The following is a 26,022-nucleotide window of genomic DNA, read 5'->3' on the forward strand; positions in this document are numbered from 1 at the left end:
CTCACCTATGTTTTCACTGTTACCTCTATAGGTAGTTCCATCTATGAACATATGAGCTATGGCTACATATGAGCCATATGAGGCTACAGAACAAGCTGAGATACTTACAGTTTTACAGTACGATTAAACATCAGACAAGCTTGATGAAGCAATATTGGACACATTTCTCTAGTGAGGTGGCAGTGAAGCACTTATTTTTACATTGCATGTGGAAATGTAAGCATTCCTAATGCAACTTATAACCTTGTAACACTTAAAACCTTACATTTTGCCCAGCGTCCCTGTCGTATTTATGCACAGGTCTCTTAGGCATTTATAAAAATCTCACCCTGAGTTTTGGTAGAGCTGAAAGACCTGAAGAGGAACTTGTTTATGCCTGAATTCTAACAGCTGCTTTCATGTTACCACCTAGCATGCTTTCTATAAATGACCTTGAAAAATCTGGTGATTTGCACTGTCTTTAGATTATGTGTGCAGGCTGCTGCAGAGTTGGGCCTAAGAGAATAATTGGATTTGGTGTGAGGAGGGGGAGGGAATTTTGTGCTGTAATTGACTTTATTTTATAATTTATGACGAGAGCGCCCATTGTCTTGGATATGCATCCTGTCTTATATAAATCTCTTCTTGTATGTGTGTTCAAATATACATATTTATAGAATTTTAAATATGTAAACTTGCAAGTGTTTTAGGTCTGGCATATTCAAGCATCATAAAGTTTCATCTTTCTGATAGAGGTTTAATTTGCTATCGGATAGTGCTAGTGAATTTTGACCCAAACCTGTGATATAACATCTCAGTTCTTGTCCATTTTTGATGAGTTCCAGCAATGTCTTTTTTTTCCCCTCAAAGATTTACATGAAGGAATTAGAAAATGGGGGTGATGGTGGGAGTTGCTACACTGAACCATCCATATTGCTACATATTGCGTGTATAGAGAAGCATTGAATAGCACAATACAGTTTTCTGGAAATTATCTAAAACACAAGGATTCTTCCCTTGGTTCCTCACAGAATCTTTTTTTTTGCTGTAAAATTGAACTGCTTCCATAATTTTCAAAGTAACCTACCTCCTCAAAGTGCCATTTTAAAATTTGGTCTGGTGTTGTCATTCTCTGGGCTTTTTAGTTGTACTTTTTCAAATTTTCATCATACCTAGAAATAAAAAGTGCTGGCATTCTTGTTATTGGCCGTTTCTGTTGATTAACTGAGAATTTCACATGGCTCTCCCTTTGCATTTGCTATAAATCATGCTAGGCAGCTAACTTCTCTGCATGATTTCTCTTCAATAATTAAATCTAGCATTTCCAGCTGCTGTAGAATTTGTTGCCCTTTTCTGTTCAGTTATGTTTTTTCATGCGGAAGAGTTAGACTTCCTCATAGTTTTAATTCTTATTCAGTATCAATTTATAGGCTGTGGTTTAGCTGTAATAAACTGAATGTTTTATTTTATGGCTCATGCTGAGAGAAGAATCTCAATGTTAATACAAGTATTGCCTTGACAGAGGTAAGATACAAGGCTTGGCAAGTGTTCTGCTAGTGACTTGGTTGTAGCTCTTCTATTTCCTGCCAAGAAAAAAAAATCAGTGGTTGAGTTGATTGACAGTCTTCTGTATTTTGAACCTTTTTCCCTTTGGTGTAACTAAACTCTGACTAACATTTAATGTTGATTAGTATCAGAGGAAGTAGCTAGGAAGTATTGCAAATCAGTTGCAGCAGAAAATCCCAAAGTCAAAGAGAATGTTTTAGAGCCCTTGAAAGAATTACGAAAAGGTAGTTGGCGTCTTCCTAATTTCTGTAGATGATAGTTAACTGTGGGAAAGAAAGTTCTAACCCTTGACTGGATCTCTATTCTCTGTATAATTTTCCAGTGTTTTTAAATAAAGGCTATTTTGTTACAGAGCTCATGCATCAAATAACCTTTTTGTGACTCTTGCAATGTTGTTTTATACAAAGCCTTATTCAACACACTTAATGGCAATGACCTTGTTTAATGGAAAAAATAGTTTGGAATACTTTCAATTGGTATTTTGTCTAGTAGGGTGGGTTATCAGCAATTAATCTTTAAAGAACTTACGGAGATAATGGATAGTGCAAGTTGTAGGCTACCTGTAGTAATGTAACCAAAAGTTATAGTCCTTTGTATTGTCATATTTTATTTTTGCAATCTTATGGAAGTTCAGTGTATCTTTGCACAAAAATACGGCTTTACACGTATTTTATGTAAGGGCTTAATTCTATCGCAAAATTACATTTTTAAATAAATGCTACCTTGTGCATTGGGTAGGTCAGGTGTTATACCACCATCTTTTGGTAGAAGAAATAATTTTTTTCTTCGATTTCTAAACAAATTTTTTAAATTACTGTAAAAACTGGAAACTCTTCAGTGCTGAGCATGGAAGAGTTTTTTTTCTTCCATTGAAGGATTAACTAGTTTTGTACTGCTACAATGTGTTGACAAGTCCCAAACTGGAAAATTAAATTTCTTATGTTCCTGAGGTGGGAATTGTTTGGAGTTCTTGTTTCATGAGTCAAAAAATAGTGAAATGAGAATTCACTTTGTGCTTGAACATTATAACATCTCCCCTTTGCTCTGGGAACTGTGGGAATAAAGTGTGGCTTGGTTATGAAAGAAGGAATGAAAACTTGTGGTTTCTCTTATGCACTGCTTTACTAAGCAATGGGAGAAAAAGGAATGAAAACTTGCACTAGAATGCTGACACATCTTTTTTGTTATATCACACATTTAAATCAAAATACAACAAAAACAACATGTCTAAGAGCTACGAAAGATATAATATTTTTGTTTCTGGGCAAGCTTAAAACAGAAATTTTATTTTGGAACCTCCTATAAACTTTTCTGATGAAACAATGTAATGTTATTTTCATTACCTTTTTTGGATATTTTTGACAAATTATGCCAAAAATTGAAGAGAGAACCAGATTTCTTTGAAAAATTAGACTTGATCATGATATTTTACTGCTAAAAATGAGCATTACAAATGTACAAGTTCGGTATTCAGCTAAGCAGGAGAAAACTGCTATGGTTCATTCTTCTGTTAGTACTTAACAGGCTGTTCAGTTTTTATAGGAATTGCAAAGTATCTATTTTTCTTGATGTTTTAAAAGATTAAATAGAAAGTGTATATGGAAACAAAAGAGTGGATAGAAGTAATTAAATAATTGTGATTCTGTGAATTACATATATTTAACTGTTATGTTTACTCTTAAAAAAGGGGGAATTGAATTCAACAAAAATACTTATTGGCCTTTAAAATCTGTTGAATATAGATACAAAGTAGACCTACTAGCTGTAGGTATTTAATATTATAATTTCCTGTTCTAGTTTTTCTGATGCAAATTAAGTTTATTGCTTTGTAATTGTTTAGCAGTATCATGTCAAGATTATTTCACATTTATAATGTGTTGTTTCATTTATATATTCAACGTAATTTGAAAAATATTCAGGAATGTGGTATGGTTATGAGTGTTTTCTGCTCATTCTTTTATGATCCTAACTGTATGAGGTTTGAGCTTTTTTGTTGCTTTTACGTATTTAATACATCTACTTATTTCCCACTTCCTGCTAATGATTGACTTTGCTTTGTTTTAGAAACTTTGTATCCCCTTGTGTAAGTATTGTTACAGCTGATTATTTTCACTAGAGATTATCACTGAGTTTAATTAATCTACTCTCCTTCACGCTGGAAAGCTTAATGAAACATGATCTACAAGTCTTGTTGTTTAGCAGTGGTTTCCATTTGTTGTTTTTGCTCTTTAATTACCAATTTTAAGTAACACAGCTCAATTTCAAGCTTGCTACTTAATAAAACTCCCCCAAAATAGTAAAATATTTTATATATATACTGTGGAATACATCTTCCACAACAGTTGACTTAATGAGCTACTTTTAAGAGGTGATGTGTTAGGAAATAAGTACAGAATTATGAACGTCTGCTCTCATTAATATGTGCAAGATTTGTGTATGTCAGTTCCACTCATCACAGATAATTATTTGTGAAAACTGTCTTGTGATGGCAATTGCTCAAATACGCAAATGAACATCTTTTTAGATGGTGGTATCTTTGAGTGGCTTGAACTTCGTTTTGAGTCAAAATCCAAAGTCACTTACAATGTTAACACAATCCACTTGGAAATACCATGCCTTTTTTATTCATCTACATAATAAAGTTCTTCTTCTGTACAGATAAATTGTATGCTGAGACGTAAGAATATCTATACTGGGTTAGGCCAAAAGTCCATCAAACTCAGTATCCTGTTTTTATCAGCATCAAATCGTATGTACCTAGGGACAAGTGTAAGAACAGTGCAATTATATAGGGATGCTTCCCTGGTTTTACCCAGATGGCAGGGATCACACTTGGCACAAAGATTTGGATGGATTTCACCTACTGTCTGTAGTGGGTTTACGTGGCAAGGTTTTGGTAGCAGGGAGCCATAGGGGTGGTTTCTGTGAGAAAGATCTAGAAGCTGCCCCATGTTTGGGAAGGGCCCCATTGTTTTCCAGATCCGAGCCAATAAGCGATGTTGTTTTGCGCCTCTGTGAGAGCATATTTAAGACAGGGAAAAAACGCTGCGCCACACAGCAGCCGGGAGAGTCAAGGGAGTGGGAGAACAGCCTTGCACCAAGGTCAGTGTAGAAGGAGGGGGAGAGGTGCTCCAGGCGCCGGAGCAGAAGTCCCCTGCGGCCTGTGGTGAGGACCATGGTGAAGCAGGATGTCCCCCTGCAGCCCATGGAGTACCACGGTGGAGCAGGGTTCCACGCTGCAGCCCGTGGAGGAGACCACGGTGGAACAGGTGGCCCTGCACCGACGGAGGCTGCCACCTGTGGAAGACCCCTGCCGGAGCAGATTCCGGGCCGGACCTGTAGCCCGTGGAGAGGAGCCCACGCAGGAGCAGGTGACCCGGCAGGAGCTGCTGCCCGTAGGGGAGCCAGGTTGGAGCAGTTTTCTCCTGAGGGATGGACCCCGTGGTACGGACCCATATCTGGAGCAGTTCTGGAAGAGCTGCTGCCTGTGGGAAGCCCACGCCGGATCAGTTCATCAAGGACTGCATCCCGTGGGTGGGACCCCACAGCACAGGGGACGAGAGTGACCGAGAAGGAGCGGCAGAGAAGAAGTGCTGTAGACTGACCATAACCCCCATTCCCCGTTCCCCTGCGCCGCTCGGGGGGAGGAGGTGGAAAAGGGTGGATGGGGGGGGAAGGTGCTTTTGTTGTTTTTTTTTCCTTTGTTTTCTCACTTCTCTCGCTTGTTAGTTGTAGGCAATAAATCTTACTATCTCCTTATGCCGAGTCTGTTTTGCCCGTTACAATAATTATTGCGTGATTTTCTCGTCCTTATCTCAATCCTTGAGCCCTTTTCACATATTTTCTCCCCATTCCTCTTTGAGGGAGGGGAGTGAGAGAGCGGCTGTGGTGGAGCTCGGCTGCCCACTCGAGCGGAACCACGACACTGTCTTATCCCCCAGTCAGCATTTTTTGTTTGTGTTTTTTTCTCACTACCCTAAATGATGGAGAACTACCAGGAGAATTTGACTCCAGTCATGTCTAAATATGTTTAATAACACAGTGGGATTGACTGGTGATTTCCCTCCGCTTCAAAGACTATTCTTATTTTAAGCCTGTTTCCTGTGTTTTAATTAATTTTTATCCACACAGGGGTGTTCCTTCTTACTCTATGGCTTCTTGACTTTCTTTAAATATCTTCTTGGCATTCAAACAGTGGACATCATAAACTGGATCTTTCTTGTCTGCATCCCCAGTGACTCATTCAAGGAAATCTAATGAAGCATGACTTCCCTTTGCAATAGCCATCAAGACTCTTGCCAGTGTGTTTATTCCTTTTTTTTTTTTTTAACACATCTACTTATTTGTATCTTACAAATTTCAGAGTTCTTGCCATTTAGTTTCCTGCTGTCCTCTGGAGTCCATTTGGCACATTTCATTCTTCTGGCACTAAGGCAATCCGTACAAGAATGCTGTAGCTAATGGCTCAGCTGCTTTCGTCCCGAAGTTCTTGTAGATCACCTGAGTGAATATTGTCTAGCAAATGACAGTTGGTCACTTGCTAGTTGTCTTTTATAACTTCTCTACTAGCACTTCTCTGTGGTGGTCTTGTGTTCCAAGAGCTCTTTTTATCCTTTGATCATCTATTAGATCTACAGACACCTTAGCACCTTAGTTTTCCTGATTTGTTTAAAAAATAACTTATTAGTGTCATTTATGCCTTTTCACAAGTATTCCTCCAGCTCTTTTGGCTGGCTTAATTTTGTTCTTAAACCTAATGTGCCATAGTTGACACATTTTTCTATTACCCTTGTTTGACCAGGCTTCTTGAAGAATAACATTTTCTTACAGTCTTACTTTCTCTGCAGTTTAACTATTGCAGCTTTTTTTTGGTCTTTTCAAAAGCCTTTTGATGGGAGGCATACATTTCCTTTGAACCTCAAATATTGTATCTTTTTATACAGGTTTTTGTGCTGTCCATAAAAACTATTTCTATGTTTGGCTGCATCTTTTTATGTTCATGATCTAAAAGCTAAGCTAGCTAGCCAAGAAATTTTTGCTTCAAATTATGTGTTCCCATCAGAAATGTTGTCGTTCTCACCTATTCATGAAAAATAAATCAGTAGTGTTTACCTTATTTATTATTTATGTACAGACTTCCGTGGAAGCTTATGCAAGGCAGTGATTCTAAAATGCTCTGACTGAAGTAAGAGATTTTGTACGTAGTGTCAATTTCTAACATTGACTAAGCAAGTGTCCTATTGTTGGATAGGAACAACAGTTATTGATTGGAAATTTTCTTCTAAAATTTTTGTCCAAAGGTAACTTGCATTACTTATGTGCTTCTTTAAGAACAATGTTAGGGGTTGTTCAGCTTTCAAGAAAAAACACTGATGACAGTATTCATCTCTCCGATGTATTTTCTCATAGATAGGTTTGACCTAAGTGAGAAAGATGTTGTGTTAAAACAATTCTGATGCTGGTGCTGACAAGGTCACAGAGATTTTCAGGGTCTGAACACATGAAGGTGTTTTTTCTCAGTATTCCAACTGGTAGGTTGTACCTGTGTATTCTGTTAAACTGTAACCTTTATCTAATTTCTTATTATATGGTTATATATGATATGATATGTTATTATATGATGATTATCTTTTGGCTTCAATACTTTTTTTTTCTGTAGCTCTTCTAATTTTTTTGAATCTACTGTTTATCACATTTCACTTCATTTTCATAAAATAAGTTTTACTCTTTTTTTTTTTTTTTTTTTTTTTTTTTTTTTTAATAATATGGTGTCTGCATATTCTAGATCATCCTAGTAGTTCCACTTTGTGTCTGTTGGAAGATTAATTCCTACTGGAATATGAATGAGTAAGAATAATCACACTCAGTTGAGCTTATCATCCTGTCTCGAACAGTGGATACTTAGGGACGAATTTATTAAAATGGCAAGCATAGTAACGTTTTCCCTGACTACACTCTCACAGTTCTGCAGTTCGGGGACTTCAGATTCTTATGGTGCCAGAAATTCTTGCACAGTACCCCTTAAGGGATCATTCCCTCATTTGCATGGTAAATTCACATAGCCTTAATTGTCACAATACTCTGCAGCAAAGAGTCTCACTGAGTCAACCACAAATTGTACTGGCATCTTAGTTTCATGCTTGTGTTGTAAAATACCTTTTCTCTGGTAGGGACTGGAGTTGGAGGGGACACAGACAAACCAAAATTTTTTGGACACCTTCTGTTCATTACAGTGTTGATGTTAATAGAATAAAGCATTTGCTGTTAATAATTCATGACTTCACACAACCCCATTGCTTGGACATTTACGGTTGGAGCAACAGTTGGGAAGCTATCTTCAGCTGTGTAGTGCAACAAGTGTAAATGAAGGGTTTTAGTGGTGGCCAATGGCTTCTGGGATGAAGCTCAGAAAGTCCTGCAGAGGGTTCTTTGCTTCCTCATACATATATGATGAATATATATGTATGTATGTATACACACACCTGTAATGTTATCTGTACAGAGCAGAGTATCCCTCTTGGATCTGTTTGAGTAACACAATCTGCTGCTGGTTCTAGTGTGTGGTAGTTGTGGTGTACAGATTCAGCAGATCTATGGTATTATGAATTGATGAGATTTTGCAGATACAACAAGATTGCAAGTCCCTAGAGTTTACCAGAACCTGGGAAACTTTCACATGCTACCTTCTCAGCATGCACTTGCCCTCTCTTCAGCCTGCTGTTTTCCTGGTGACAATCTTGTAATGAACTATAACTCATTCACAAAGGTTCCCTTAGAAAGGGTCCTTTATACCATGATTTAACAGGATTCTCCTATCCCTCCTGAGTCCTTTTCTTCACAGTCATGAAAAATTCCTACTTTTACATCGTTATTTCATCTGTAGCAGTGATTCCAATTCTGGAACCTTCCAAAATGTTTTTAGTTCTGTTGTATTTTCTGATGGAAGACCCAAAACTGCACACAGCATTCTAGATGTGGACACACCAGGAATTTATAAATGCACATTGTTTTTGGTGGTGTTACCTTTTCTTAGCGGTTCCTATTTTTTTATTTAATTCCTGCATGTTTGCTTATTATCCCAGACAAAGCCTATGTTTTCATAAAATTCTCTCTCGTTATACTGAAATCTCATTACGGCAAAAAGTAGGAGTGAAGATAGAGGTGAACTCAAACCCCATTGTTTTATATCTAAATTCAGATTGTCTTCTAAATTTCTTTTATCTACAAAGAAGTTCCTGTGTTTTGTTCCTATGATGGCTTGATCTTTCAAGGTCTTTTTCCAGTTCCTCACAGCTCCTTCGTGATTTTACAACTCTGAATAACTTAGTGTCAACAGCAAACTTTTGTCACTTATTTATTATTCATTCATTCTTGAGATTATTTATTTATTTTAACTTATCTGTTCAACAACCTGAAACCAGAATGAACTGACAGGAATTATACAGCTAGTGTTAAAATTGGACTAAAACCTTAATATTTTCTCGTCTCTTCTTCTGGAATTAGCTTTTCTTATTCTTGTCGTTTACCTTTCTTTTGGCCGCTTTGTTTTGCTGTTCTTTGGTGAAGTTGACCTAGATAAGTGACTATACTTTACTAAGGGCTTAATGACTTTTTAAATCAAAGTAGTTTGCTTCCGTCATTAGATAATTTGCACTTACAGATGTTTAAAGAGCTTTCATGTAATAAAAATTTGAGGTATACTTTTGTTATTTGTAAAATTAATATTTGCATTGAGTATAAAAATATAAATGTCAAAACACTTCTGAAAAAATATGAATGCAACATGACATGATAGTTCGAGTTTTTGTATACCTACAGGAACCTGAAAGTACTGTGACGCTCTTCTTTGTTTCTGCTAAAACAGAATGGTGAATCAAACAGTTTATAATAACATTAAGTTACAGATAAAACATTTTCAACCAGTCTTTATAATTCCAGAATTACTGGAAGCATTTATGTCTTTGGATTCTTCCATCAAGGCACAGGGAAGTGAATTATTGAAAAGATAAAAATAAATTTGTTTGCTTTCTGTCAGAGTTCATATCCACAGCCAACCTTGATAGAAGACCAGAATGATTTAGACAAGTTTGCTTTGGAGATTCATAACATATGCTTGCTGGACAGAATTGAGTTATCTCTGCTCTGGAGAGTAAGTTATTGTAGCAGGAGCTGACAGAGATGAAGATAACTGAGGGAAATTCAATTACCTTTTAGTGTTTTCCTTCTAATAGGATTCTTAATGTGAAAAAGATCCTTAGATGATGCGCCTATGTTGCTTTGTGAGATCTGCTTTGATACCTGCATCCAGAATAAAGTGAACTCTTCTTTTCAGGCCTCCATTAAGGATGAAATATGCATCTGCTTGCTAAATGGGTGTTAACTTTTGATCCAATGTATTGTCATTTGTAGCCCAGATATATTTGACAGTCTTTTGGCAGTGGCTTTGGATATTCTCTCAAATACAATTTCACTTGTTTGTATTTTTTTTTTTTGTGAGAAGCGTGTTTGTAGCAGGAATCACGATACTTTCCTTGTATTTTAGTTCAATTCTGCATGTTTAGTTGTTTCCTTTTCCTGGCAAAAGCACTTGAGCTACAAATACTCCTTATGACTGACCTGAGTTCAGGCTGTTGGGCTGAAACCATCCCAGTTGGCTACAGCTGGATTTCATGTGAAACCTCTGCAGATCTGAATTTACTATAGCTTACTATAGTAAACTAGTGCATACAGGTATTAAGATGTTACTGTTTGTGCTACTTCTAAAAATTTCCCTTTTTGATAATGGGTAATGGTTGAAATGAAAATTTAGAAGTGAATCTATGAAGCAATCTTATTCTGTAGCTGTATATATGAAAATGTACCACATACGTTTGCGTACTTGCAATATGCTTTCTTTTACTGACCCATTGAAATACTGTATGTAGCTGAATATATTTATGTGCATGTCTTCCACTATATTTTATTTTGAATATCCTGAACCTTACCAGCTTTAAAAAATAAAGTTCGCTTTTTAACTGGAGGATTTATTCCAACTGCTTACACGCTGATATTTCCATAAAAGAGAGAGCAAGTATCTTCATGATAGATTTATTTGCAACCCCAGAACAGGTTTGGATGTGCCTAAAAGCCATAGCATCCCTGACCTATAGATGTTACTGACTACTTAACTCTTGCATTGACCTATGGCTTCTTGACTACGTAACGTATAGATACACTTGTTGTTAGCTTGCTTCCAAACAAATAGTAGTATGCATGTTCTCATTTTGTAGTTAAAGCAGTCTTCTCATTTACTTAGGCAAGAGAAAGTTTGAATCAAATAGGTTTATTTTTCGATGTTCATGAAAGGTGGCTTATGAAAAACAACTTTGTTGGCAATGTGGAAAGTAATTTATGTTTCACGTGAAGATACTGAAACATTTAGTTAAGCTCACCAGTACAGTTTGAAGGCATTTAAAATAAAGGTTTTCAATGTTACTTTTATTTCTCAGTCACATAGGTTATTTTTTCCTCATTCATTTATTGGAATATTATTGAGAAAGTAGTGGAAAATATCACATCTATTGTAATAGTTCATCCTGAGTCAATATTTCTTATTCCAATGCAAGTTTCATCCTTTCATTGATAATACTCTGTTCTGAATACAAAATGTTGTTGTTTTGCTGAAATAAATACTTCTGTGAGTGATAGCTGTAGAAACAGTAATTGTTTGAAGAAGGATTTTGTAAATAAATTGTAAAAACATCTTTATCGTACGATAGATACATAATGCTTGAAGTCAGCCTGGGATCCAGTGGGGAACATGGTAGAAAACTGTAAAGCGCTGTTGGACAGTATTCCTGTTAACTTTTTATAACAGTAGCCTTTTATTTCTGAGTAGACCTAAACAGATTTCCAGGAAAGGAAACAACGCTAATCCAAATTCTTAATAGCAACTGACAAGTCTTTTCACATTGCAGAACAGGGGAATGGGATAGGCACTTAAGCTTTTCATCTTAATTTTCCTGTTAGATTTTTATATGGAAATGACTACAATAGATTTTTTTGAAAATCTGTTCCCCCCTCCCCCCCCCCCCCCCCCCCCCCCCTTCTGATTATTTTATGGAAATGTTTACAGAAAGAGTCCACCTACTGATTTTCCACTTTCAACTGTACAGGAAAAAAAAAAATGAGCCAATCCTGTTGTATAGAGATGGTCTTAGATTATGAAAAGGAAGCTCTGTCAGTTAAGTCAGTCTTTGGATGATCACTGTGTTAGGGAAGATGCCAAGTGACTTCGAGAGACCGCTGGATCTCACTGTTAATCTGAAGTCCTACTGGAAGTGTCAGAGTCAATTCTTAATGAGTCTTACCGTTTAGAAGAACAAATTGTCCTTGCTATTCTGTTTAGCATAGGGAACAATATAGGTTTCCTGATACTTTCCTCACCACTCCTTCTCCTTCCCAACTTTTTCCACCTTATTTGTCTACAGTTCTTTTGTTCATTTACTTTTTTAAAAAAAAAAACGTGTGTTCAAAGATCTCTGGCATTCTAAAATAAATAAATAAATAAATAAATGGCTGTTTCTTGGAAATAGAGCTTGGAAGGAGATGATAGTGACTATAAAGATGAGCAGTCCAAGTGCTTTGGATATCATACTTTTTTTTTTCTTAGTGCCTTAGTGTCAAGAAACTGTTTTTTGTCAAAAATTCTTTGAAGTAAATTATGGGTCAAAGTAGTGATGCCAAGGTTATGGCATCATAAATAATAACTGATGTAATCTTTTTGGATTTCATCAAGGCTTTTGATATTGTTTCTCACAGTATCCTTCTGGACAAAGTGTCCAGCATTCAGCTAGTCAAGCACATAATGCAATGGTTAAACGATTGATGGGTTGAGCTCAGAGGGTTATAGTAAATGGGGTTATATAAGCCTGGTGGCCAGTCAGTAGTGGGGTTCCACAGGGCTCCCTTTTAGGGCCAATTTTCTTTAATGTTTTTATAAATGGTCTGGATGACAGAATCAAAAAGTGTATTTAGTAAAGTTTGCTGATGATACTAACTTGGAAGGAGTTGTTGACTCCCTTGAGAGCAGAGAGGCCTTGCAGAGAGATCTCTCGGACTAGAGGGCTGGGCAATTGCCAGCGGCAGGAAGCTTAAAAAGAACAAGTACCAGATTTTGCACCTGGGATGGGGTAGCCCTGGCTATGCATATGGACTAGGGGATGAGAGGCAGAAGAGCAGCCCTGTGGAAAGGCATCTGAGGGTTGATGGTAAGCTGAGTCAACAGTGTGCCCTGGCAGCCAGAAGTGCCAACTGTACCCTGGGGTGCGTCAGGCACCACATGGCGAACTGGTCAAGGGAAGTGGTTGTCTCACTCCGCTCTGCGCTAATGCGGCCTCACCTCGAGCACTGTGTGCAGTTTTGGGTACTGCAATATAAGAAGGACACAGAACTGCTAGAGAGCTTCCAAAGGAGGCCTATGGTAATGGGGCAAGACGTATGAGGAGTGGCTGAAGTCCCTTCTTTTGTTCAGCCCAGAGCAGAGCAGGCTGAGGGGAGGCCTCATGGCGGCCTGCAGCTCCCTCATGAGGGGAGCGGAGGGGCAGGCGCTGAGCTCTGCTCTCTGGGGACAGTGACAGGACCCAAGGGAACGGCATGGAGCTGGGACAGGGAGGGTCAGGTTGGATGTTTGGAAAAGGTTCTTCACCATGAGGGTGGTTGGGCGCTGGGACAGGCTGCCCAGCCTTGGTGTCACAGCGCTGGGCCTGCTGGATTTCAAGAAGCATTTGAACAATGCTCTCAGACATAGGGTCTGATTTTTGGGTGGTCCTGTGTGGAGCCAGGAGTTGGACTTGATGATCCTTATGGGTCTCTTCCAACTCAGGATATTCTATGATTTTATGTTTCTATAATAGATTTTGAGATGATCATACTTTGTTCATACTTCCTTACTTTTTTTTACGTCTGTTTTCACAGAAACATGAGTTTTAAAATCTCATAAAAACTATCCTGAATTGTGTGTTGCCCACAGAACAATTTGAGATTCCATCGTTAGTGGTTAACAATAATTCTTGTCTGAGAAACATTTTGTAGAGGTGACAGACAAAGTGAGCAAAACACTAAATTATTGTACGGGTTATTAGTGTTTTAGAGAATACTTGGAAATTATGAAAACAATTTTGTCATAACGTGGGATTGGAGGTTTATAATACTCTGTCAGGGTGCCATGAGATCGGGCAGTGCCCTGCAGAGCGGGTAAGTTGGGCACCCACTACAGTACCATGGCTGCCAAAGTGGGGCCTTATCAACTGTCCCTATCTACCATCAACCACAAAGAGAAGGGCAACCTCAGCGGATGGCAGCCATGGCCCACTGGCTATGACCCCTTGCCATAGGGCAGGGCCAGCCTGAGGCTAGGAAGCCTGCCTACCTTGTGACTGGTGGTCTGGGAGGATCAGGGAACTCATGGCAAGGTGGTGGGGCACCAGTAGGACTTGCACCATGGCCTCTGGCCAGCCTGTGGGGCAGTCTTTCTGTTGCCACCAGTGGGATAGGGACACTCTTGGCTGGCTTTGTACAGGCCTTCAGCCCTGGCAGAACCTCACATATGGCACCCACAGACACCTGTAAGTTGATATACATGTAAGCTAATGCCTGTATCATTAGTCCTGAGCATGTCTAACATTTACAGAAGAGGAAGTTGGATATTCTGACTTCTGAAATATTGTTGCTTATTTTTTCTTACACCGCCTGCTAGAAACTCCACATATTTCATTTCTAAGCAGTCGTTGATAGCCTTGAAGACAGCATCACCCATCTTGGCATTGAACCAATACAGTTTTGCAAGGCAATTTCGTATGGTCAGTGGCAGAGGAGGACGGAGTGTTTCTCAGAAAAATTTTAAATGGCAGTTGTTTGAAGCTACTTATTGACTTGATCTATTAAAATTAGTCAGAACTAGATTATTGGCTGGAGTGTAACAGAAACTGTTAAAGTGCATAAAAAATGCTGTTACGTGGCTTTTTGGTATGTTCAGTAATTCACATGTGTTTTATATAAAACATTTTAAATAATGTCAGTAGTTTTTTTCTTTTTTTTTTTTTTTTGCATGCTTGGTGGAAGCTGGTGATTTTGATTAGTCACTGTACTTTCTTTCAGTACCTATAATATTAACGAGCAAACAAATTCAAATCAAATTCCAGATTCTTGCTTTAAAATTCCTCATTATTGGTGTTGCTTTTTTATCCTATGTTGCTGGTTTTGCTCCCTACTTGAACTGTTATGTTTAAAGTTTACTGTTTTACATTGAATTAAAGTCAATTGATGAAATGTAGTTAAGGAGGATTTGCACAGTTGTACTGTGTAATCTGTCTTGTGTGATTTCAGCGATGTCCAATGAGTTCAGCTGTTTGTAACAAATGCTGATACTATTATCCAAGGCCAGTATTAAAATGCCTTCACAGGCATTTTATTTTTTCAAAAGTTTTTATTTTTTTCTTCACAGTTTTTATTTTTTTGGGGGGTGGAGGGTGGGGAGGGAGGGAAGATAGGGAGAAGGTGAAACAAAGGGAAAAACCCTTCACTAGCTAAACTGAAACAAAGCCAAAAATAGAACTTGACAAGAACATCAGACCCTTGGAATAGAAGGTTTTGCAAGTTCTTTTGTTTAATAATGAAATGGGAAATAAAGATAAATGGATCTATGTTCTTCTTACATAAATGAGTATGTTTATGGGGTATTAATTCAGTATTTTTTTAACAGTGAAAACAAAGGATATTTTCTGTAGAAACCACATAGTGCTTCATAGTACTTTTTCTGAAGGTAACGTCTGTGGCACTTAAAATACTGACTCTTGCATCACTGCAGTCTTCTCACTTAAACCAAGTGAACAAGAAAACATAAATTTTAAAGCAATTCTTATGGAGTATTTGTAGTCCCTTGTTCCATATTGTTCAGTATAAGGTTCTAGAGTTGTATGAGTGGATGTTTTTAACTTAGAATGCTGTACATTAAGTCAGAGTATACTGCCATCTCACATTCTGAATAGTCTGAATATTTAAGGTGCTGTCTTTTTATGGATAATAAAAATCACACATTAGTTTTAATGAGAAATTAAATTACCACCTCCCAACAATTTTTAGAGCCAGCTATGTCAACCTTTCAAGGGTGGTAGAACTTTTTATGAATAAAATGTTAATTGAAAAACAAACCTATTCATACCTATCTCATTCTCTTCTGAACATCCAAAATTGTGTTACATAAATGCAGAACAAATCACAAAGTAAAAAACATCATTCAAACTCCTATGCTAGTAGGAATGAAATATAAAAGACAGACTACTGAAAAAAAAGCAAAGGAAAAAAAAAGTTGAAATAATTTACTTTTTATGGTTTGATGCTATAGGAATTCTGACAGGAAGTTTTAAGTTAAGGCAGAGGTTAAGCTGAAGCTGGGATTGTGACTGCTTAACATGTTTCCAAGGTAAATGGCTGGGAACGATTCTAAAGAATAACTGCTATAAAATACCATGTTTAATCATCCCTCTCATTTGGTTCTGGATTTTTTTTTTTTGATCTTTGCAATTGCATCATCTTAATCAAAATGTTCGGCTTTTAAAATAATCGGTCATTGAAAAAATAAATTTTTAAGAAGTCTTAGCTTGCCATAACGTGAGGAATAAGTTTGGAGTGAAAGTGAGGGTCTTGAGGATTGTTCAACAGCACTGAACTTTTTATTTTTAATTAGACTTCTGAATAAAATCCTCTATAATCCTTCATTTTTTTTCCCCACGGATGCTCTGATAACCATTTGAAATTCCTCTTACAAAATAAGTCCTTAACACTTAATGACTAATTAAAATGTTTCTGCAGATACAGATGAAGGTGCAGTAACTTAATGGCAGAAACTATTTATTTTTTTCCTGTGTGTTGAAGGGGAAAAGCTTTGCCAGCAAACGTGTTTGTCCTACTTAGCAGTGTTGCTCAAGGATATGTGCTACTCAAGGTGATCATTCTCCTGTGTGAGGGAAAGGTCCTGAACTGTCAGAAATCTAGTCCACTAAATTAGCTCTTGGGGCAAGCATTTTAGAAGCTGGTGAAGGACAGATAGGTTACTTTTTGGGTCACGAGTTCATGTGCATTTCTTAATGTTTTGTAGATGAGGTCTTACAAAAGGTTTGCCAAATATGCAACAGAATACTTTTAAAGCTCCTTCTGTCACTACTGCAGAATATGTGATCTACCACAATCACCATCCTTGTGTATACCTTGATTTTATTGTGTGCTGATGGCATTTCTCCCTTTTTTTTCCCTTATTGTCTAGTGAGTACTAAACTAGCATTTAGAGTAAAATACCTTCAGAACGTTCCTTGGATTCTGTTGTCAGAGAAATCAGATTCTGTCATCAGAAAAAATTAATAGAAACGTATACTACAAATACTTATTTTTTCTTCTTATTTAGCACCAGAATTGACATCGTAAGGAGTCCAGTCAGGTCTAAAACTAACTTGATATTCAAAGTACTGACTCTTTATTAGAGATGTACTTGTCATTGGCCTGTAAGCAGTCATGGCAAGATAGGAAACTTATGCCTAAATGTCTTGTTACCTCAGATTAATATGGTTTCTTTGTTCTTTGCTCATGAGCCCTATATAAGAACACACTTTCCTGTAAGGTAAGAATTGAGACAATTAACGTAAGTTGTATTAAATTCTAGTATAGCTAAATATTTATAGCTGTATGTTTGATAGCTATAGAAGCAAAATAATTTTATCTTGTGTGGACAGCTTTCACTCTCTTAAAGCCAGAGGCCAAAGCCACATTTATGAATCAAAATTGCACGAGGTATTTTGTAGTAAGGCTCCAAAATATCTTTCGGTTTATCTTGTTACTTGGATTAATCTGTCTGGATCGTTGTTTTTTTTTTTTTGTTCTTTGTGGCCTCAGAGGTTGACTAGAATAATTACTTTTCTTGTTTTGGGAAAGAATGGAAGGAAAAAGCTTTTCAACGTAAAACATTTAAAAATCTCGCCTCTCTTTATTTCTATTTTTCAAAATTTCCAATTTTTCCATGCTTTGGGGTAGTAAAATTTCCTCACTGTCAGGAATTTACCTTTTGCCCTCCTTATGAAAACTGATTCTGAATCTGTCCAACACACAACTTGTGAAATTATCACTCTTTATGTAGAACCTTTAAGAGCTTTTTAATTAATAAGTGACGCTGTTCAAAAATACTCAGTGTTATCTGTCCTCTGTTCTTAGAGACTTCATTTAAGGCTTAAGTGTGCTTTCTGAACTGCACGTGCCTGTTCAAGCATCGCTCCTGTGCCAAGACTTGGTGCTGCAAGTTGTAAAAGAACTACGGTAGCGGAAGGATGTCTGGAAATCTGAATCCTTGAGCAGTAAATATTTGGGGCCAAAATTGCTGGGCTACTTTATTACCTGCCTTACAGATAATAAAGGTCCTCATTGTGTCTCAGTAGAGCAAGGCAATTGGAGAGGTTGTGGTGGCAGTTGGTGAATAAGGACATTTCGGAGCTTTAGTTTGAACAGAAAGAAAAGCTGGCGAGTACGGAGAGTAGGTTTGGGATTTTCCCTAGGCCAGTCTCCCCTGCATCCTTGGAGTCTGTAACTAAGTATTGTATTTCTCTTATGGCTGTTAAGAGAATGATGGCTCAGGTATCTTTACTTACTGGCTGCAGACAAGGTAACAAGCTAATAATGCTTTGCTTTGATTAAGTGATACAAGTCTTTGTATTTGGCCCACCTTGAGACATATATGTCTACTTTCACATGATTAGAAAAAGGTCTCCTCCACACCCTCCCCTTTTTTTAAAACTTAGGTTGTATAGAAATTACGATATGAAAAGCCTGCAAAACCAAGTATCCAGCAGTTTTCAAAAATCAGAGCAGTGCAACCATAATTTAACCCTCACTAAGAATATGTAGTTAAGTCTTAAATCATGTAAATATTTCTTATTTGTTGCACAGTCTGGATATTCCTTAAAAAATGACTTTTTTTTTTTTAGTTCCAGAATTTTTTCATGGATCGGATTCATGTGTTGTGTCAGAGTAGAAGTTTAGTGAATATAGTACTAAACTCCTTGATGAGGGTAGTGTCACAAAGTTGATTCAGTGTGGTGGTTGGAAACAGTTTAAACTCTTTGCAGATCATCAATGACTCATTCTTTGCTAAACATCTGATCTGAGACCACAGACCCACCTATGCAGAAATGCTGAGCTTTATATTTTCTAGAGCATAGCATTGATTATTTCTAGCTTGACAAATACATTGTGCCTGGAAGATGAAGACCCAAGGGATCTCAGAGGTAATGCCCAGGAGTAATGATTTTAGCATCTTGGCCTATTTTAAACAAGAATAGCATGAAGAGACTGCAGACATAAACTGGATTTGCAAATGAGAGAGGGGAAAGTGCCGTAGTGTGTGCTTTGAGATTTGCATGCAAAGCATTTGGGCATATATACAATAAGAACTGGCTTCTTGGGTTAAAAAGGAACATTTCTCTTGGTGTATTGTTCATGAAAATGGTTAGCAGTGATGCTTCGAGAGTTAGAATATTGACATAATGTAAGGCATATATAGCTCGTAGCAAGGAGTAGGATCTCGTACTTGTTTGTGTGAAGTCTTTGACTCTGATTCAAGGGTGTGCCTGTTGCAGAAGTAATAGGCAATTAGTCGAGAATCAAAATTAAAAAATAAGAAACAAAGTAAGGGAAAGGTATATGGTACTGCAGAAGAAAACTGATGTTATTTATTTCTGTTCTTTACTATTTATATATTGTTAGTTATATTTACATCCAGTTGTCTTGTTAGTTCAGTTCCTTTACCTACTCTGCTAAATAGGGTTAATTTGAAAGATGCAATCTTTGATAAAAGTGCTGTTGCTTAGTGTTTAGTTGGGTTTTCTAAAGCTTAATACTGTGAGACTTAAAGGTAAAAAATAAAGCTGTTGACTCAGTGCAGATTAAAACCAGATGTCTCTTGAGATCCTTGCCTTTCTCTCTAATCACTAACCCAAATTAACTGACTGTGGTAGGTTTTTTCTTTTTTTTTTTTTTTTTCTTCTGGTCGTGACCATAGTGTTACCAGTTTGTTTGGTATGATCTAATCAACAGCATAACAGCATTTTTTCCTGTCTTGGAAATTTTTAAATGTGTGGGGTTTTTTGTTGTTGTTGTTTTTTCTCTCCACCCGGAACGTCTGGCACGTTCCCAGGAATGTCTACAAAAACACATTTTAAATTTCTGTTTTGTTTTGTTGCACATTTATATTAGAAGCAATTGATTTAGATTCAGATTCTTTTTAATCTGCAAATCAGATAAGAGGCTGGAAAAGTGGATAAATGAGGTTTGGAAGACTATAGGTTGCTGAGATGAGAAGCCATTGCATTGTGTTCAGTCCATTAAAACAAGAAGAAATAGAAGAGATATTTTGATAAGTGTTCTGCTGGTGTTAACCTTGATGGCTATTATCGGGGGGATGATGCTATATCTATTTCATTGGCTTAAGCTTTTTTCATGCTGAGAGAAATCAATACTTTGAGTCGTTGGATGACAGAGGCATCACTTCAGAATTGACGGTGGCTGTCAGACGTTGTCATTGGTTGACTTTTGTTTGCTGTTGAGGTTTTAAGCTTTCATTTTTCTAAGTCTTATTCAGGAGTCTTTGTAAGATTTCCCTGGGTAGCATTTTTAGTCCAGACTTTAAACTCCAGGCCAGAGGTCAAGTGCAAAGATCTTGGAAAGCAGAGGATTGAGGAGCTCCTTCATTTACTGAAATATCCTTATTTGTAGGGAATTTGCATTAGTGGCAAGGCTATGTGTTATCTTATGGATGACTTTTCCTCTGAAATGACACCCACAGAGATGGGTTGTTCACAAAGCAAGTAGCTTTTAGCCAAATTAGACAAAGGAACTGGCATATGTCAAAGTGTTCAGTGATCTGAGCTGATGAATAAAAATAAAAAAAAAAAAAAGGTGCAATATTGATTTAAAAACACACACACACCATTAAACTTACAGATAGTTTGCAGAAAGCATCGTGTTGTAATTTTGAGACTGTGAAGTTGTACATGCAAATGTTACCATGCAGAGGAAATCTTTTACTTTTAGCTTTATTTGACATTTTTATAAAGATCAAAGATAAAACAGTTCAAAAAACACTAGATTACTCCTCCTTTTCAGTGTAATACAGAGAGGCAGAATATGATAATTCATCTTGTTTAGTTTATATTGTAGTAGTCTGCATACAAAATAAGTGTATTTTTGTATCTGAAACTTGCCTTTGGATGACCTTGTGCCCATTTAGAATTACTGTTCCTCAAAAACAAATCTGCAGATAACCTACGTGTTCAAATAGCCTGCAGCCTAGTTCAAGGGGGGAACAGGAGAGTGGGAAAAAAATATCTCTCTTCCTCCCTGTGATAATGACAAAGGAAAAGGTTTTTCTTCTATCCTGGGTGAAGGGTGGGGAACCAAGGGTCTCCCCCCTGCTCCGTGTCATATCAAAGGATTCTGCTTCATAAACATGCCCCACTTACCACTTTAATTAGACTTTTTTTGGTAGATAACCTGTGGAGTGGATATATGAATATATATTTTTCTCCTTTCAACATTTTTGTTTCATCGTGAGTGTGACTGTGCAATTACTCCACAGTACTTTTGCAATTGTACTTTCCCAAACAGGTAACAAAAATTATGTAGGCCAAACCAGTAATGGAAGGAGGGTTTGCCAATTCCTTTGCATGTAATTGTGTATCTAATTGTAAAACTGTATTCAAGCATAACAGGATGTATACTGCAAGTGCAAGAAACCAAATAATAACAGAAATAAAACTGTACAAATCAGTTTTTGAGCTTGTGCACAAACAGAATTCAAGCTGAACTTCTGTTTTACATAAATAGAATAGTTGGGATTTAGTGTGAAGTATTATCATATACCACTTGATGTCCTGGTATTTTATGCCTGGTATTTTATGCTGATAAGATGAACCTGGAGGCATCTGGAAATTTGAAAAATACAACAGAGAAACAGGGAGACTTTTAGTGCTTTTAAAACAGTCCAGTGTGACTGGCTCCTTTTGGGATGGATCTCTCTGTCTTCTGCAGTGGAGCCACCGTCTTTTTCTCTTACGTTAATAATTATTTGCGGCTGAAAGAGAGAGAGAAAAAGATCTTGTCTTTTTCTGAAGATTGGTCATTTTTTATCGGGTGAGAACTACTGAACAATTAACAAGTCACCTGTAAATTAACGAGTCACCTGCATGACCAAAGAGGTCCATTAAAGGATATTGGGAAAAGGAGAACTCTGACAGAGTAGACCACGCAAATGACAGAGTAGGTTAACAACACCCAGTGAACTTCCCAGTGAAAACTGGGGTTTAAAATTCACTAAATAGTAATTTTTCTATACTAGTAAAATTTTAGGGTTGTGCCTTACAGGAAAGCCAAAGGATGTTTTAGGAAGAGATGACGTTAAACCAACGTTCTTGCAGAACTTTCTTAATGTTAGTAACTATGCGTATGCACCTGCCGGTATCTGATAGAAACGTGGCTTCTCCCTGTTCTTGTTTGCAAAATACTTTCATGGTAAAGTGTGTGCAGTGATTAAGAGTCCCTCCTGGAGTAATGTTGTAATTCGAAGAGACTGTTGCGCATGGGAATCTCTCAGTTCTGGGGTTAGTTGCAAATTTTTGTTCATAATTAATTTGCTGAAAAGTGGAGTCCTATACATCTCAGTTTCGTAACAGACAGATTCTGTTTTCATGGAAGTTGTCAGGACAACAAAATGCCATTTTTCCTTCATTTAAATGTCACACCTACACTCTGAAAATCTTCAGTATTTAATGAACAATGTGTTAAAAATTACATTGTAAAGAGACCTTTTTTTTTTTTTTTTTTTTTATAAAGAGGTACAAGTTCATTATATCTTTTACAAAACATTCTAGTTTGATTTCCATTTTATCATGTTTTAAGGTCAAATGTGACTTTAATGTTCCATAAAGAGACAGAGATTGATAATGGGGAAAGAATAACCCTCTAATGTGATTTATATCTATGGATTTTATGTCAGATATGAAAAGTTGCTGTTCAAATTGTAAAGGAGGATCCATTAAAGAGCACTTTAAAACATTTTACTACTTAGCTTACCTTATACACTTGTTTTTAGAATTCTGCCCTTTCAAGCAACTTAAAAATAACAGCTTATCAAACATTTACAAAGTGCTGAAAAGAACTCAGAATCATCATGGGTGCAAAATAGATTTTGATGTATTGGAAAAGACAGGTGTATTTATAAAGGGCTAGAAAAATCTTGTTTAGTGTAGGTTATGATTTAGCCATCTTATGTTTTTGTGAAGAGGGGTGGCAGAGTGCTTCACGTGTGAGTACAAAAGCCAATTTTTGATGTCTCATTGACTTGGAAAGTCAGCTGCTTATTCTTCACTCTTTCTGGATGTCTGTTCATCAGGTGAGCATTGCTCTGAGCTATGGGAAAAATTAGGAGAAAATGTGTAAATATATTAGAATTGTTAAAATAGGTCTCAAATGTGTTCATCTGTTGGTACTTTTTTAAATTTAATGTCTGTGAAAATCTACACGATCACAAATTTTATTTCACGTGTGTTTTTTCCACATTTCTTCCTTTCCCTCATTTTAGATGACTGAACCTATTTTGATATATATATATATATATATATATACAAATAAAATCTATAACCTGTTTTCTTATTTGCAAAAATTTTCTATTAGATATTTTGTATAGATAGATTTATATAGAAAGAGCATTGCTACTGTTTTAAACATAAAAATTGTTATGATACTGTGCTGTTATCTAAGCCCTAAGCAATAATTGTACCAGTGTCTGCATCAGCTGTGCTTCACAAAGAAGCAGCAATTTTTTTTGTTGTTAGGCAGACATTTGTGTCCATTCTACTAACTAGATCATAGAGTAATCCAATCATTGACAAAGGCTGAAATGCTTTGTCTGGCATATGTGATCTGTGGAATTGCCAGATGAAAACTGAAATTAGAAACAGGGCGTGCTGAAGTGGGGAAAAGCTTTTATTGTTTCCTTACCAGTATTTGAATTTGTTCTGTGTCTTCACATACAGTGGTTTGATGAGGGGAGGATCTAAATTTGGTGTCCATTTTTTGAGTTCTCTGTTAATAGACACATTTTCAGAAGATCAAGAAAAAAAACACGAAATGATAGAAAATGTAACGAAGAATCTTCTGTGGTTTTGCTTTCTGTTTATACGTATGCCTTTCAGTTCTTATTTGTTAGTTTTAAGTTCTGAGTGCCTTGGAAGATAGAATATACTTATACAACAGGTGTAGTACAGATTTAAAAAAAAAAAAAAAAAAGCTTTCCTTTGCTGGCCTGCTAATACGCTGGACATATTCCTTCCTATGTAAGGAAGCCATCTGGTGAAGACAATTCAGTCTTTGTATGCGTTTAGTCTCCTGCCCAGCTGAAGATATGCAGATTTTCTCCATAGCTTTTATAGTTTTATATTTATATAAATAATAACAAATGGTTGGCTACGCAAATCCAGTGGACAGTTCTGGAAGTGAAGTAGACAGCTAGCTGGCATTCATGATTCTGAAACTTGCTTCTCTGTTTACTATTCACTTTGTAGTAAAATAGAAGTGGTTGCGCCTATGTATTTTATTATGCAATCAGGACACTAACCCGTTTTCCAAATCTTGAGTGTGTAAGGTTAAAGAATTGATGACAAACCAAAATGCTCTGCTTGACTCTATGAACTGATTTACTGTGGGCAGCTGCGTAATGCCTCAATTCTCAGATCTGTAAAATGGGGTTTATTCTTAACTCTCTAAGTGTTTTTTAGAAGTGATCAACTGTTATGTGCCTAAAGTTCCTACAGGTGGTATAATTAAAATGCAAAGTAGTAAAGTTTTTATTTTTTTCTTAGTCACTGTGTGCCCAGTATTCTGCTGACAAACGGGAAGAAGAAAAAATGTGTCATCATTTGATAACAGCAGCTAAGTACCGAGACCAAGTGACTGCAACTCAACTAATACAGAAAATTATCAACATCCTAACAGACAAGCATGGAGCCTGGGGAAGTTCTGTGTCGAGGTAAATCATTTTAAAAATATTTTTTAGAATTGGGATATGCTCAGCTGTAATCAGATGATTTTGAATTAATGTCTTATGGACAAATTTAAGGGTAATTTTTTATTATTTTTTAAAGAAAATGATAAAAGGTAAAATTAACATGTCTTCTTTAGTATAAGTGGAAGTTGGAAAGCTACTGTTTGTTAGAACAGTAAAAAAAAAAAAAAAAAAAAAAGTGATTCTCTCCTGGCTTTAAATTTTTGGTATGGTGATGTGATAGAATTGATTTTGAATTTCCAATTCTACCACTATCATATATTTGAAAAATAATTTTAACAAGTCGATATTTTTCTAGCTTTCTTCATGGTGCATTATGTAGTGCAAGGTTGAACCACGATGTAGTGTGTTACTTGTTTACTTTTATACCAAACAAAAATAAATCAATAAATAAATGAACACCTTTTTAAATTAGAGGGAAACTATGAGTTCTGTATTAGTAATTTCAAGGTGAAAACAATACCACAAAATCTATTATCTTGTTGGAATTCTCGCTATGTGCCTTGATTATGATGATAGCTGTTTAGCTGTGACTTGTGCTAAACAAGTTAAAGTTTCACTTGCAAATCTAAAATATGAATTCAAGTCCTTGTGCTGCATCTGTAAGTAAAGCTTAAGAATTCCTGGAACATATTTAGGCTAGAGTATAACCAGATTGAGTATGCTATTATGTTGAGATACTGTTATTTATATTCAATGGAATAATAAGCATGAGCGAGATATGAGCGAGACATACTGTTATTTCATAACTGTCTTTATTCATTGTTCAGCTACTGCTTATTTTCTGGAAAGAGGGGGAAAAATCCTAAGCACTCATAATTAACATACAGTAGCATGAAGAAAATGTTCTGTTAAAATCGAGAGTTGTGTTGTTATGGTATAGAATGTCCATTTACTGTAAATACCAGTTTGGGGCTCCAGGCTATAAGGTTAAAAACAAAGTGTTGAAGTAAGTGCTTACTACTGTTTTTCTTTTGTTAAGTAAATTATGCTTAAAAAAAAAAAAAAAAAAAAAAAAAAGCCTGTTTAAGAAATGAAAAATGCTGAGGATATAAAAACAATAGTCAATTTCAACATTTCTAGGAATTTTTAGTTACTTAATGCTATATAATGATGAAGTAAGGTTTGTATTATGATTATGTGAGAGCAGATTCCTTTAATTAGTTTGAATGCTTGTAATTTTGGTAGATATGTACATGGCAGTTTTGTTTATTTGTTTGTGTCTCAGTAATGATTAAAACTATCATTACTGTCTTTTCACTAAAAGCATAAAATCTTAGTTGTTGTTTAGGTGTGTTTGCTTGTTGTTAAAATGTTGGTGAGGGAGAAGTGTAACTGAT

At 36.5% G+C, this 26,022-nt stretch overlaps 1 protein-coding gene across 6 annotated transcripts in view; it reads left to right on the forward strand.

Moving 5' to 3' along the window:
- LRBA (LPS responsive beige-like anchor protein) overlaps positions 1-26,022 on the forward strand; it is a 398,303-nt gene that overhangs the window by 142,719 nt on the left and 229,562 nt on the right. For 5 of the 6 annotated variants that reach the window (XM_032187390.1, XM_032187392.1, XM_032187391.1 and 2 more), the window contains one exon: positions 24,480-24,646. In XM_032187390.1, the coding sequence (XP_032043281.1) occupies positions 24,480-24,646 (167 nt within the window). Of the gene's footprint in view, positions 1-23,833; positions 23,875-24,479; positions 24,647-26,022 lie in introns of those variants that run through there. The other variant, XM_032187395.1, reaches the window with a different exon arrangement.

Source organism: Aythya fuligula, chromosome 4, assembly GCF_009819795.1.
Source record: "Aythya fuligula isolate bAytFul2 chromosome 4, bAytFul2.pri, whole genome shotgun sequence".
NCBI lineage: Eukaryota > Metazoa > Chordata > Aves > Anseriformes > Anatidae > Aythya > Aythya fuligula.